This window comes from Rhodamnia argentea, chromosome 6 (assembly GCF_020921035.1).
Source record: "Rhodamnia argentea isolate NSW1041297 chromosome 6, ASM2092103v1, whole genome shotgun sequence".
NCBI classification, from domain to species: domain Eukaryota; kingdom Viridiplantae; phylum Streptophyta; class Magnoliopsida; order Myrtales; family Myrtaceae; genus Rhodamnia; species Rhodamnia argentea.
The window spans coordinates 29,316,193-29,330,706 of NC_063155.1; the positions used below are offsets into that span (position 1 = coordinate 29,316,193).

A 14,514-nucleotide genomic window follows, 5' to 3' on the forward strand; every position below is an offset into this window, starting at 1 on the left:
AAAAAAAAATTCTGTCCTATCTGAAAAATGAGGAACAAGTTTCAGATTAATGCAACAACTTAGAAACGACATCTTAATTTGCCGCCGAGGAAGTCCACTTAATGATTCGACGGTCACATTGATAGTCCTCGTCCGAATCGAACGACACCGTCCGTGCATTGATTGGCCAAATCTTAATCAAGAGGGTGACAAACCAATCGTAGCCCTGGCGACGAGGTCAGAGAGGAGGGATTTGGTGCCCCCACCTCCACGTGACGACTGGTTGAACCTTCTTCGCTGGATCGACACGTGTCGCCACGTCTTCTTATTTGATACGGCGGAGCCACCGGAGACAAAAAAAGAATTTTTTCCAATGGCGTTGTCCTATTCATTCATTTACATTTGCATTCGAATTTCATTTCACTCTCCCCCCCCTCTCTCTCTCTCTCTCTCTCTCTCTCCTGTCTGTCTCTCATGCAATTTCATCGCTCGAAACATCTGCGATATCCAAACTGTGGAGGAGGAGGAGGAAGAAGGAGAAGAGTGAAGGTAAATTCGCGAGTTGAGTGATGATTGAAAGATCGCAACCCACTCGATCGCTCGGAGATTCTCTTCTCGTCTCGCTCCGATTTGGAATCCAAATCCCAGGACTTGGCGAGCCGTTCCTTTCGATAGGAGCCGAGTGAGTCGATCGTGACCGATCCGCGCGCGATCGCGCGTTGTCCCCTGCCATTTGCGATCTGCGGGAGGACGAGGACGAGGGGGGCTCCTGAACGATGCCGTCGCACGCGGATCTGGACCGTCAGATCGAGCAGCTGATAGAGTGCAAGCCGCTGACGGAGGCGGAGGTGAAGACGCTCTGCGATCAGGCGAGGGCGATACTCGTGGAGGAGTGGAACGTGCAGCCGGTGAAGTGCCCGGTCACGGTTTGCGGCGACATTCACGGCCAGTTCTATGATCTTATCGAGCTTTTTAGGATAGGCGGCAACGCGCCTGATACCAATTATCTGTTTATGGGAGATTATGTTGGTGAGCTCTTTTTTTCCGCCTTGTTTTTCTGGTCTTGAGCTAATCTTTATTTCCATAGCTTAGTTTTTGAGCTATGTGGTATGTTGTGTGTGATGATGTGTAATCTGAAGATTGCTCTCTGCCATGGTGGATTGTCTGCTTCGATTTTGCTTTTGCTTGTATGGTGATCCTGATCAACGACAATGGTGGTGTTGCATTTTTTTTTTCTTTGTTTCCAAGAGACGGAAAGCAACAAAAATGTTTATTGGGTTTACTTTTCTTTTTCAAAATTTGTGGATTCATTTACATAGCGCCAGATGGGGGCTCGCTGTAGTATGTTTGTGCAGGCAGGGTGTTGTTTGATATCAAGTTTGACAACCTTGATCCTGGTCAGTGCCCATTGGTTTCTATTCTGCGATCTTTAAATCTATTGTTAAACCATGGAACGAGGAATGTCTGTAGGTATGTTAGACTAATGATGCGCAGGTAGGAAAGTTTACTTTAGGTGGGAGTACGGGAATTGGTAGCATGGACACCTTCATGGTATTCATCCCTAACTATACTCCAGTACTTTGGAGTACCCTGCATTGGCACGACAGTGTATGTACTGCTAGTGATATTCGATGAGCATGAAAGCACCGTGAAGGATTTGAAAGATCGATCATCGTGGATCAGAAATTGTAACTTGTGGTTCTTTGCCTTAAAAAATTGTCTTATTGTTTCTGAACTTGTGTAAGCATAATTTGGGTCGGTTTATGTCTTTTTTCTCTTTATATGCATGCCTTATGGGTTTATTCCACATGTGCAATGCTTTCCCTTTGTTGGTGAATTTATTTTACTGGCAATTTTTGGAAGCAGTGAATTGAGGTTGGGTTTTATAGGTGTTCTGGCTGCGTTACGAACTTGTCTTTTGGTCATGTGCGCATTGGAAATTAGTGACCCGAGATCTCAATTCAGTACTTAAAACCATTGTAGTTACTAATTATAGCCATGATTCACCTGTGTGGAATCCATTGTTGATCAAGTCTGCAACTTAAATTTACTTTAATGCAGTGAGAAGGAGAATTCTTTGCAATGTATGCTGCATGGTTAGATGCTTCTAGTGAAGTGATATGGTTAACCAAAGAAGTGCCTTCACTTGCTGTCGAGGAATATTATTGGCATAGTAACTTTTCATCAGTCTCGTTCAGATGTTAGCATTTTTCATGGTTTGATCATGTTGTCATTACTACGGCTCTGGGAGAATCCAATGTTGGATGGTATCCTCGGTATCCAGCTTTATCCGTGTTTAATAGCATTTCCCTATGTGACACCGGTAATTGATGCCACTTATGGTGGTAGATGATTGTACAGAAAGTACCTAACTGTATTTTTGGTTTGATAAATGCAGATCGGGGGTACTACTCAGTGGAGACTGTTTCGCTTTTAGTGGCTTTGAAAGTTCGCTATAGAGATAGAATCACTATCCTTAGGGGAAATCATGAAAGTCGGCAAATAACACAAGTGTAAGGCATTTTCTTAGATCTCAAAAACCGTACGTCATGTGAAAGCAATGTAAATTTTGCACAATAATGCTTGTCCTTTATATGCTACTCATTACATGGGTGTGCTAGATGGCAGCAAGATTTTTCCTCATGGTATATATAACAAGGTCACTGGTTTTCGTTGGTTCCTAATATCCTCTTTATGTGCTGATTTACATTGTCTCTAGTTTCATTTGTGAGGCTCTTTGCTCCAGAAATTTCGGTTACTCTCTGCTGCTGTATCTTCCCTTTTGTTGTTTATCCATTACTATCTAAGATATGTTCTAGTACTCTTTGTGATAAAATAATCTGATCCTCATACAAATAACAGAGTATTAGTTGAACTCTAAAACTCTCTTATTCTATCTCTATTGTTATTTTGTTTGTTGTCCACCAGTGAAACTAATGACTATTCAACTGGAAGTAGAAGCAATATGTTCCAAGCCTTCGAGTGATTTAGCTTTACATGGGTGATAGCGCTTTGGAGCTCGGATTATTTACAAACGGGTTCAATGAAAACTTTGTTTCAGAAATGAAAATGCTGAAATGCTAATATAGAAATAATCTTTTCTGAGAGGAAAATCTCTCTCTCTCTCTCTCTCTCTCTCTCTCTCTCTCTCTCTCTCTCTCTCTCTTATATATATATATATAGCAAAATGGATTGGCATGCACATAGCAGAGGCGCTCGTGATATTCATGATCATTCATAGTATGGTTAAGTCTGCTTTACTCTTGACATAAGTATTTCATAAATTTCAGGTACGGATTCTATGACGAATGTTTGAGAAAGTATGGAAATGCCAATGTCTGGAAATATTTCACCGATTTGTTCGATTTTCTTCCACTTACTGCTCTTATCGAGAGTCAGGTTTGTAGTGACATGTTCCACTTCACTGCACGAGCTACCTACATGTTATAAACTCACTATAGCAATTGCATGTTCTAGATCTTTTGTTTGCATGGAGGTCTGTCACCATCTTTGGATACACTCGACAATATTCGAGCCTTGGACCGTATACAAGAGGTATGCATCTTTGCTTAACATTTATATGTACATTTATTTGTGTGACATGCTATCCAAAAGATGATGTGGATATATAGTTGAAAGTATGAATTCAGTGTTTCTGAAAGTTAATGTTCTTGCCTCAAGAGAGGGGATCGAGCAATGTCTACAACTAATATGTGAGCCTACCATTTGCAAAGTGGCAAAAATTGCAATAAATTGAGATGTGCCCTGGTTAGAATATTGGTTTCTTATCCGGATAAAATGAGTGCTCTTGCTGGTGATTATTGTGATTTTGGAAATGTCTATCAGTCTGTGGTGACATGCCACTTGACATCATGCGACATAACCTAAACAATTCAGTTCTTCTATATTCAGAAGGTGCATATGTAATTTCTAGTTATACGATTTGTCATTTTGTCACATTGTGTACATGCCGAATAAACTTTTTCCTTCCATTTCTTTCCTTTCTGATGCCATTTTGTTGACACGACAACCATTTTCCCCAAAATTAGCATATCTGAGTCTGACCATTGCATTTTAAGTTCCCATTGGATGAACTGCCTGCCCTGATTTCATTGTACATCTTGCAGGTTCCTCATGAAGGACCAATGTGCGACCTCTTGTGGTCGGATCCAGATGACCGCTGTGGCTGGGGAATATCTCCACGTGGTGCTGGTTATACCTTTGGTCAGGACATTGCTGCTAATTTTAATCACACCAATGGTCTCACTCTGATATCGAGAGCCCATCAGCTTGTCATGGAAGGATACAATTGGTGTCAGGTCTGTCTATTAGAACAGGGAGTTCCTCTTTCTTCCAGTAGCATATATTGCCATTTCATGTCTAACAAATTCTTTATGCTCATTCACATCTTGCTAGGAAAAAAATGTGGTCACTGTATTTAGTGCTCCGAATTATTGTTATCGGTGTGGAAATATGGCTGCAATTCTTGAGATTGGAGAGAATATGGATCAGAATTTCCTTCAGTTTGACCCAGCACCACGTCAAATTGAACCGGACACAACGCGCAAGACTCCTGATTATTTCTTGTGATTCAAGAAATGTACTTGCTGCTTGTAATTCAGGTTTGACGCCATCTTGCTGTTGATGTGTCGTATGAAAAAAGAATTTCATCTTTAGGATCAGACTTCAGAGTGATGAGCAATGCCATTCTTCTGTTTGGAGCTTGTCTTGCCGCCTTGCAGCTTGTCTTTGTTGAGATCAAGGAACTTGAAGAACCAGATGGAAGGCATCAGCATTCTTGTTTGTCCTGTATATTGTCGAAAGATGGGACGGCAATAATATGGTCTATCTCGTTCTGCAAACCAAGTAGAAAAATTTTTGAAGCAGTTGAAAGTTTTGCATTTTCAAATTTAGCAGACCGAAGAGCTGTAATGAGTTTTCTTGAATAGAAAACATCATGGGCGCAAGGTTCTTGAAAGTTTGTTTGGCAGGGTGGATGAGCCGTAAAGTGGAAATTGTTTTTGGTTCTTCGTTTGTAACAATGTTTATGAACCTTTTTTGGAGCATTTCTTCCCTCGTGCGCGAAGTAAAGTTCATTAGGATTCTTTTCGCTTGATAAACGTTATCTGTGAATTTACTGCAAGGGAATCTGCTTGCCCAGAAGCTTCGATTATTAAGCGTCGGATGGTGCTCCAAGTTTTAAAAGTCGCCAAGTTCTAAAGTAAAGAAATTCGTTGTCCTGTAAGTTCCGACCTGTAGACGAAATCAGGGCTCAAAATCTCTTTGATCTGGTGAGCGTCAAGATTGTTTGCTCCAGTCTTTCTAAAGACCCAATTTAGCCAGTTCTGCACGAGCTATGGGATGCTGCTCGTGATGGTCCTTCCGTTAATCAATTCTAGCTACACAGACGAGCATGGAATGTTGTTTAGTTGTGTGGCGACCCGTCTGAGATTACAAGAAGAGACCTTGAGAGATATCCATTGCAACTGGATATGCTTTTACGGACGAACATCGATTCAACTCGAGCATTATCGAGCGTGGCATTTCGGTAGCAAGTCAAAATTCGCAATGAATGGATTGGGTGGGGGAAGGTGGTCCACAGATCTTGGCGGTGTGTCCGGATTTCGAAACGCCCCGATCTTTGTTGCTTTGGGCATTGATGCCGGGTTTGGCCCCAGAAGAGCATGTGCTGATGCAGAGAAGGGAAGGACAACAGCTTATGTTATCCGCTTTTCTTATCTGGACACCATCTTCTCCTTGTCTCGCCAGGAAGAGGGGAAAAAAAAAGGCAAAGGAGTAAAATATTGGGAGACGTAGTCGTTGGGTCACAGAGAGAGGTCACCACCTCCTGGTCAGATGTAAATCATACGGAGTTTGTGCCTGTTCTATCTTTTGTTATGTTTTTTTTTTTTTTTTTGGTAAGGATCTATCTTTTGTTATGTTTGTGCTTCTTATACTTGATCTTTTATACTTCGTGATGTTTTTATGACTGTTTGTGAAAAACTTTTAGTCTTGGTAAAATTGGAAGCTTAGTGAAATTCGAAGCTACGAAATTCGATTTTTTGAGTTGTTGACTTCTGTGATTTCATAAATATGGTAGATTAAGGCGTTATAGAGTGTGGGTTTTGATGAGAGTTGTTTTAAAACAACGGTTCGGTCGGAGCGAGAATTTTAGGGTGTTGCGCGCGAGTTTCGCTTTGCGAACAACTCGAATACTCGCTTTGGGTGTGCGATCTGTTAACGCGTAGGAGTTGTTTTACTAGCATTTAAGCGCAGTTTAGCTTATTCATAGTTGTTGTGGTATTTTACTTGTTTTTGATGCCGATGCTTGTTTAATTGTTAAGATTACGAGATCGTAAGCTCATTTAGCTGTATGTCATTGGTTGTGGACATTCACTCACATGTACTATCTCTTCTTTGAGTTGATAAGACTCATTATCGAAAGTGGTATGGAATAAATGGCATTGTTGTTGCATAAAAAGCTGGATTGAGCAGTTACTACTCCTTGGTATTTACGAATGTTTTAGAAAATGTATTATGCACGGTTTTATGATGAGATATATATGTATTGCTTTGCAAACTAGTTTATGAAAGGATTTCTCAATGATGAGAAATGCTTTGAGAAATGTATTTCTAGCGAATGAGATACGTTGCAAAAAGGTTACATGTTTCGGCTTGTAAAATGTATTATGGTTTATGCGATTGGTTCTGATATTGGAGAATAATTGTTTGATTCTCAATACGACTGTGAATTAGAGGGAGAATCTTGGTCATCTTGTCACCGGGCGTTGTGTCATGACCAATATGCTAAGCAATAGATCGATTAATGCATAGACCATTGACCCGATTTTTTATAGGAATTGAACAATGGGCTTGACCATTGATGTTTGAGTTGTGATGGTGAATTAAATAAGTATATCTAACTTGTTCAGAGTTTCATATAAATGAAACAACCCATATTTGACTGGATATGTATATTCTTCTTGAGTTTGGATTATGAGTTTCGGGTATTGCTTTGTATACATGCATAATGGTTGCTCAATCCACTTAGAAGAGATATATTACTCACTGGGATGTGGTTGCTTATCCCTCTAATCTTATGTGTTTTTCAAGTTCCTATGGCAAGTAGGCGAGAGTATTATCGTGGGGATTTTTTGTAGTAGGATTTTGGTTATAGTTTAAGAGAGTTATACTTATGGTTGTTGATAATTTGTTGGATTGACCGCTGTATATTTTCTATTTTATGAGTCATAGAAACTCTAATGTTGTAACCAACCTGCTAAATTGTCATGTATATAGTTCGAGATATATTTTGATAAAAAGAGTTTCTTGATTATTTTTTAGACCTCGTCGTTCGTGTGAAAGGAATGCTTTGTCATCTCCTACTTTTGTTTATTTTGAGGTGTGACACTTTGAAAGGGGGCTTGTCATCACCTCCAAATACATATTGGACAGAAAGATGTACCGATCAGTGTCGTGGCCGACTTTCTTGTCTGGATCTTCCAGCTCCGGCGACCTCTCATCTCCATCCCCACAGCTGCACTTACCGGCTCAAACTTTTAGAATAATTAGCATGAGTCCCACAAAACTGTACACAGTATCATAATAAAATATTCTAAGTTCAAAACTTTCCGAACCCTATATTTGTTGCCGTATTATTTATTGTTACGCTTTACTCTTAAGCCAAAGTCCGATCTACATGTGAAGAGGAGTGTTAGAATATTCAAATATTAAATCTCGTCTTCTTTGTCAACTTAAAATTTTAAAATAGTTGACGGTGATCCCACAAAAATTTTACAGCTCTCCACCATCACATACACCGTAATAGGGGAATGCCGTGGAAGGAGACAGTCATGGAAATGGCAAGGTGGCGAGTGATGGTGGTGGGCAGGGATAGGGGAAAATTATCCAAAAAGTCCTAAATCTACCAATTCAGTTCTAAACTTTTTAATTTTATCAATCAAGTCCTAAACATTTTAATATTTTGCCAATTAAGTTTATCCGGTCAATTTTGTTCAGAAATTGCTTATGTTGATGTTGATCGTCCTAATTACCACAGCAAGCGATGATGTAAATAATTTTTTTAAATAATATTTCAATTTTTTTCATTTTTTTTTTGAATTTTTATAATCTTTTTTCTATTTTCCTCCTTTACTTTTTTTTTCTTCCTTTTCTTTTTTCTAGTTCCCTTTTTTCATCTACCGTCTCAAGAGAGGGACGCTTGGGCCGGGGCTGGCAATGGCTGCCCTCATCGGCCCTTGGTTAAGTGACCCCCGCTTGAGGCCCGCAACCTCCGGCGAAGGGTTGAAAAAAAAAGCAAACAAGGAAAACAAATAATAATAATCGACGAAATATTAAAATATGATTAAAAATTATCAACATCCGAGCCAATCGGGCCATGTAAAGACGGTCAACATTCACGTTAGTGATTTTCAATTAAAATTAATCAAATGGGCTCAATTGACAAAATATGAAAAAGTTTAAAACTCAATTGATAAAATTAAAAGGTTTATAATTGAATTAATAAAAGTACAATAGCATGATTGTTTGGAAAATTTTCCCAGAGCCTAGCGGTGGCCCGGTCAGAAATGTACCGAGAGGAGGAGTGGGAGACTGCAGTTACCTACAATGTAGAGGTGAGCAAAATGGACTATCCGGATCGGACCGACGGGTTTGGTCGGGTTCTGATAATCACCGGTCCGATCATCGATTCTTCAAGATGGAATCAAGTGTCCAGACAATCTAGCTCCCAATTCTAAGGGGCATTGGACAGATGGAGCGCCCATTTGGACTGACAAATTTTAATTTTTATATTTTTTAAATACACAATTTAATTCCGAAATTCTGACCACCTTGACGGGTAAATTGATTGAACTAGAAAAGGAAAAAAGAAAAGGGGTTCGAAAATGAGACAAACAGTTTCTGTTGTAATGCAAGTGGGAAGCGATTTAACTGTGTTTTGCTATCTATGTTATTTGAAATTCTGTCTTGTGGGCAGAGAGAATTATGATTGTTTTACTTATTATTTCCCTTCCACCGTTTTCATTGGGCTGCTCAAAAATCAGATCCGACCGATGGTCCGATCCTCAGCTCCTAAAATTAAGAACCAAGACTACCGTTCCCCTCCCCGATTCTTAAGAAAATCGGACAACCCATACCATGCTCACCCTTTTTACAATAGGTGTTGTAACGTGTAGTAAGAGAAGTGGTTCCTAGTTTGAACACATACTTTCTCCAATGATTGCGCTCAAAATCTTCATTAACTGTACGTAATTAACAAACATTCGATTAGAGAAACATTAACCACATATACCACCGAAATAGGGCAAAAGTATACTAGGAGTGTCAACATTTATATACAGCGCTCACTTTAGTACCAATATTTTTTTTATCACTTAAGTACCAAATCAAAGAAAAAATAATCACTTAAGTGTCAATTCCGGCCAAAAACGATTATTTAAGTGTCAATTCCGGCAAAACAGTACACGTAGTTTTTTTTATTAAATTTTTAATAGTATGTGGGATTTTTTTTAAAAAAGTCAGTCCACATGACGTCCACTTGGTAAATTTTTTTAAAATAATCAGTCCCCGTAGACGCCACGTGTAAATTTTTTTTTTTTTTTGCAAAATAAGCTAAAATATTTTAAAAAAAATTAGCTAAATAACTAAAGAAAAGAAAAAACAATAAATAAAAAAACAGAAATTTAAAAACCTCCTGTTGCAGCGGCTAGGGCTTGGAAGCCCTCGCCGCCGCCTCCACCCACCGTCGGGCTTCCAAGCCCTAGCCGCTAGACCACAAGCTTTTCTCTTTTTTTGTGAATTTTTTTAGTTTTTTTAGCTTATTTTTTAGTTTTTTTTTATTTTTTAACTTTTGATTTTTTTTTTTAATGCTGATTTGGAGACTCCGGCGAGCCACGTAGATGCCACGTTAGATTTCCGGCGAAGCTCACAGGAATTGGCATTGAAATAACCATTTTTTTATAAAAATTAGCACTTAAGTGATCTAAAAAAAATATTGATATTAAAATGAGCGCCGTACACAAATATTAGCACTCCTAATGTACTTTTACCCCGAAAATGTAAATGTTTTTGAGGCAGCATTCTAGCAAACTTAAACGTAACTTTGAATAGAAATTGAATAATTTACCGTGATTGCACTTCGAATCTAGAAAATAAGTCCAGAGAAGCACTTATTGCTAATGCTACTTAAAGAACCCTCCTTAAATCGCAAGATTTTATAAATTGCTACAGCTATTAGACAAAACACCATGGGAAATTTGAAGAAAATTGCCCCAATCCCGACAGATGAAAATGTTGATTCCTACACGATGGCTGTAGCTGTGTATGTCGAGACTACTAGTTTCTAAAGCACATTTTTCACACCTCCTACGCAAAAATTATTGAAACGTCAAGGACAATCATTTCAGGTCAAGGACAATCATTCAGACATAACTGGGAGTCGGAGAACAATTGATTAACAAACGCAAAAAAGCAAGCTTTCGTCCTAGCAAAAGAGAAAAGAACGAAACATTGGCAAAAGACTTCACGTGATGACCCGACCATTAACTTCCACTATAATTCAAAAGCTGATGGACTTCTCTTTAAACAGTCGATCTTCCACTCTTCTTCTTCGGCAAGCCAGTCAATTCCCATTCCTTTGGCTAACTATGCACTTAACTATCCTCAGTTTCCCTGGTTTTATCTTTATAAGTCTCCACAAAATTAATGGATTTTGCTCGTTCACACAACAAAAACTTCAGTCAGTTTACACACTTCTTAGGCATGACTTTATCAATAACAAAAAAATAGGTTTAAACAAGGAGATACGCGCTCCTACTGTAAGTTTTATGCTGTGACAGTGACATCAATGGGATATGCCAAGCAGTGATGCCATGCAAATCTTCTGCTTGGTCAAACAGAAAAATTCCCATAGCCAACATTCGTTGCCATACCTTCACAACTAAGATGGGTATCAGTCTTGATAAAGGTTGCTTCCAGAAAATTTTCTTCCCATGCTAATGAATGCAACAAAGAACCTTTCCTCTGGCTTGCATTGACAAGTTCCTAAGAGGAAGTATTCCTAGGTAAGGTTGCAATTTAGTTAATAATAATGCTTGGTCGATTCTCTGGGCAGGAGAAACAAAAGACCTATTGGTTAATGATTCCCATGATAATCCTACATGACATCAGATTGGATTAAGAATCTCCAAGACCTTAAACTCAGAAGTACATTGCAATGCATATTCATGAAGAGAAGGAAAAGCCCACCAGCTGCCTTAACTACTAAAACCTGCTACACCGATTTGAAATAGATTAAAATTCCATGTCCGCGAAAGGAAGTTAATGGAACAAAAGAACTCCATGCTAGAGAAGAAACGTGAATTGCAATATGGCCAACCAAATAGAGCTTAGTAGACACTAAAGAGGGCTTCATTTCGAAAGTATACCGGTAAGTACCTAGTGAATGAACAAGAGGGCACCCAAAGGACAGGAAGTACCTTTTCAGATTGACAACATTACTTCCCCAAACTATGTGGAATGCTACATCGGATGACGGTTCTTGTATGATACAGAAATTATCCTTCAATTGCCAGAAGAACTGGATAGCCCCATGGAGTAGAAACCAGCAAAATACAACATTCAGAACATAGCATAAGATGCAAAGATTCCCAAATGCGGAGATTCCCAGGCTACTCTTTATTGTCAGAATCTTGTTTGAAGATCAATGGGAATTCGTCATCTGCTTCTGAAAAACCATGTCTCTCGCCAATGATCCTCAGCGACTCGTATATTTGGTACATGGAAGGCCTATCCTTAGGCCTAGAAACCACGCAAGAACAAGCAACTTTCAGAAACTGCAGAATTTCGTCATCGTGTCCTCTCCCACTGATAGATCGATCGACTGCATCCTTGCTTCGACCACTGCTAGTTAACTGATTGACCCACTCCACAAGATTTCCCTTGAATACTTCCTCCACATTGCAGATTTCCAATGGCTTCTGCCCAGTCACCAATTCCAAGAGCACCACTCCAAAACCATAGACATCGCCCTTTAGAGATGCAACCATAGTGCTCGAGTACTCAGGAGCCACGTAACCAAACTCACCCAAATCTCCATTGCGAAATGAGCTGTCATTCGAATCCCGAGGATTGACTAGTCTTGCCAACCCAAAGTCAGTGATTCTAGCATCCAAATCATCATCAAGGAGAATCACACAAGAGCTAATATTCTGGAGCAAATATGGGGGCTGGCACCCATGGTGAAGCCAAGCGAGCCCTCTCGCTGCACCCACACCTATTCTAAGCCTGGTAGGCCAATCCAATGCACTATACTGACCGGTCGTGCCATGACCATTCACGTGCAAATGGGAGAACAAAGTCCCACCAGGCATGTGCTTATACACCAAAAGCTTTTCTTCCTCGATAACACAATAACCCAAAAGAGGCACCAAATTGGGATGCCTAAGCTGCCCCAATCTGTTCATCTCTGATTTGAACTGCTTCTCGCCAAGCGAACAGGTGCTAAGCCTCTTCACAGCGAGAGCCGAACCATCAGGCAACACAGCCTTATAAGAAACCCCTGTTCTCGTGGAAATCACAATGTTCTGAGGATCGAAACTATTAGTAGCAGCAAGAAGATCAGCCAATTTGACCTTCACAAGGGGCTTCTGAAACAGAGACACCTGAACAAGCTTATATGCTCTCAACCACTCAATCCAACTGCTATCATCCTTACCAGCAGCAGCGCCGTATCCTCTCTTCTTCCGACTAGCTCCACCAAAGTACCACCACCAGAGCCCAAACCCTAGCAACAAAGATCCTGCAGCTCCAAGAACACCCGCAGCGATAATTATAGCAAGGCTCTTCTTACTCAACCCCCCGCACGACCCAAGAGGCTTACCACACAGACCATCGTTGCCAGAGAAATCTTCGGAACCGAACCTCGACAGCTCCGACGGTATAGATCCAGAGAGATGATTGTCCTTGACAGAGAACTGCTTCAACCGGTCCAAGCGACCCACCTCGTAAGGAATGGAGCCGGACAGCTTGTTATCGCTCAAAATCAAGTAGTTCAAGAACTTACAGTCGGCGATCTGGCTGGGGATGGAGCCGGAGAGCGAGTTCGAGGAGAGATCGAGCCTGACGAGGTAAGGCAACCACTGGCAGATTTGCGTCGGGATGGGGCCATTGAGCTTGTTTTGGGAGAGATCCAGCGTCTGGAGGCTGTGACAGTTCTTGAGCGACTCGGGCAAGCCGCCGGAGAGCTCGAACCCGGTGAGCTGTAGGCTGATGATGCGGTTCTCGTTGAGGTTCCAGCAGGAGACGCCCTCGAGGTTGCAGATGTGGGAGGCGGAGGTGTTGGTGAAGGTCCACGAGCTGAGGGAGCCCTGCGGGTCGGTGAGCGAGCTCTTCACGCCCTCGAGGCAGAGCACGTCGTCCTCGACGGCGGCGGCGAACAGTAGCAACCAGTGGAGGGAGAGGATCGCCGAGGCGGCGGCGGAGGCCGACATGGAGCCGGGAAGGGGGTTCGGGTTTAGCCTGGGATCGGAGGAGAAGTGGGGGATTAAGGGGAGGGTGGGAGGAGTGGTGGTGGAGAATGAGCGGCCATTGACCGAGTCACGCAGAGATAGAGAGAGTTGAAGGAGGAGGAGATGCGACTTTTGACTGCACCCTCCCGTCGTCGTTTTGCTTCGATCGTGTTTTGTTTTTCGTGTCGTTTTACTTGACTTCTTTAAACTTTTTTTTTTTTTGGGGCCAAAAACCCAAGTCGATGGGAAGAAGACGGGAGAGGTGATGAAGAAGGAGGAGCAGGAGGAGGCGATGCGGTGTCGTTTTTCAGTTGCGGTGGCGAGACCGAATTAATTGAAAATTAGTCAAAGTTGCAAATGTTTGACCGAAGGGGAGCCTCGCTTACCAAATATTAAAATTAGCAACTTTGTTCTGTCGCTGTAGATTGGGTGGACAAATGTGACTTGCCCCCACACACATTGATTTCTCGTTATCTATCCCTTTATTTGTTAATTTTTTTTTTTTAGGTGCGCTTGTCAATTATTTTAATATTATCTTATAAGATGAGATGTGACGAAGTACGTGTCGAACAATATTCCTGCTATTGCCCCCTTGAAAAAAAGGGAACAATCGATCACTTTGTGAAATGGATAACGAAGAGTGGACGAAATGATAGCAATGACGTAAAAACGATGTGTGACAACACTTGATACCTTCACTCGGGGAGATCGCAAAAAGAGAGTCTAAGTCTGAGCCCATTACATTCGTTCAAAAGTTTAAGCCAATAATCATGAGCCAATTATGATATATTAACTGTTCCACGCCACATCAATTATCCAATGTAGGTCTTCTCCGAGACAACTCACGTGTGTATTGTAATAATTTCCCCCTCACATGTGAGCTCTGATACCATTTGTTGAGAGCGCGTAATAGAAGCTTTATACTTTCACCGAGAGATCGCCAAGAGAAAGTCCAAGTTTGAGCTCGTCAACATGTCTAATTAAACTCACTTTCACTCAAAAATTT

The 14,514-nt window shown here is 41.0% G+C and overlaps 2 protein-coding genes across 4 annotated transcripts; one reads left to right on the forward strand and one right to left on the reverse strand.

Annotated features, from left to right (window-relative positions):
* Positions 1-404: 404 nt before the first annotated feature.
* LOC115756427 (serine/threonine-protein phosphatase PP2A catalytic subunit-like) lies at positions 405-5,045 on the forward strand. 3 transcript variants are annotated; one of them, XM_030696200.2, is made up of 7 exons: positions 405-1,008; positions 2,378-2,492; positions 3,270-3,378; positions 3,457-3,534; positions 4,107-4,298; positions 4,396-4,601; positions 4,702-5,045. In XM_030696200.2, the coding sequence occupies exons 1-6, from the start codon at positions 756-758 to the stop codon at positions 4,567-4,569; spliced, it is 921 nt and encodes a 306-aa protein (XP_030552060.1). In that variant the 5' UTR covers positions 405-755; the 3' UTR covers positions 4,570-4,601; positions 4,702-5,045. The 3 variants fall into 3 exon arrangements, with proteins under 3 accessions (XP_030552060.1, XP_030552061.1, XP_030552059.1); XM_030696201.2 differs by having other exon boundaries at positions 4,722-5,045; XM_030696199.2 differs by having other exon boundaries at positions 406-1,008; positions 4,396-5,045.
* Positions 5,046-11,466: 6,421 nt separating this feature from the next.
* On the reverse strand, positions 11,467-13,663 carry LOC115756419 (probable inactive receptor kinase At1g27190). The gene has a single exon (XM_030696187.2). It carries the CDS (start codon positions 13,488-13,490, stop codon positions 11,670-11,672), a length of 1,821 nt encoding a protein of 606 aa, XP_030552047.2. The 5' UTR covers positions 13,491-13,663; the 3' UTR covers positions 11,467-11,669.
* Between the last annotated feature and the right edge of the window lie 851 nt (positions 13,664-14,514).

Bases quoted from the DNA above. Each gene is read 5' to 3' on its own strand.
- LOC115756427 (XM_030696200.2), top strand. From the start codon at position 756: ATGCCGTCGCACGCGGATCTGGACCGTCAGATCGAGCAGCTGATAGAG. The intron at 1,009-2,377 runs GTGAGCTCTTTT...TGATAAATGCAG, and splicing joins GTTTATGGGAGATTATGTTG to ATCGGGGGTACTACTCAGTG. The intron at 2,493-3,269 runs GTAAGGCATTTT...CATAAATTTCAG, and splicing joins AGTCGGCAAATAACACAAGT to GTACGGATTCTATGACGAAT.
- LOC115756419 (XM_030696187.2), bottom strand. From the start codon at position 13,490: ATGTCGGCCTCCGCCGCCGCCTCGGCGATCCTCTCCCTCCACTGGTTG.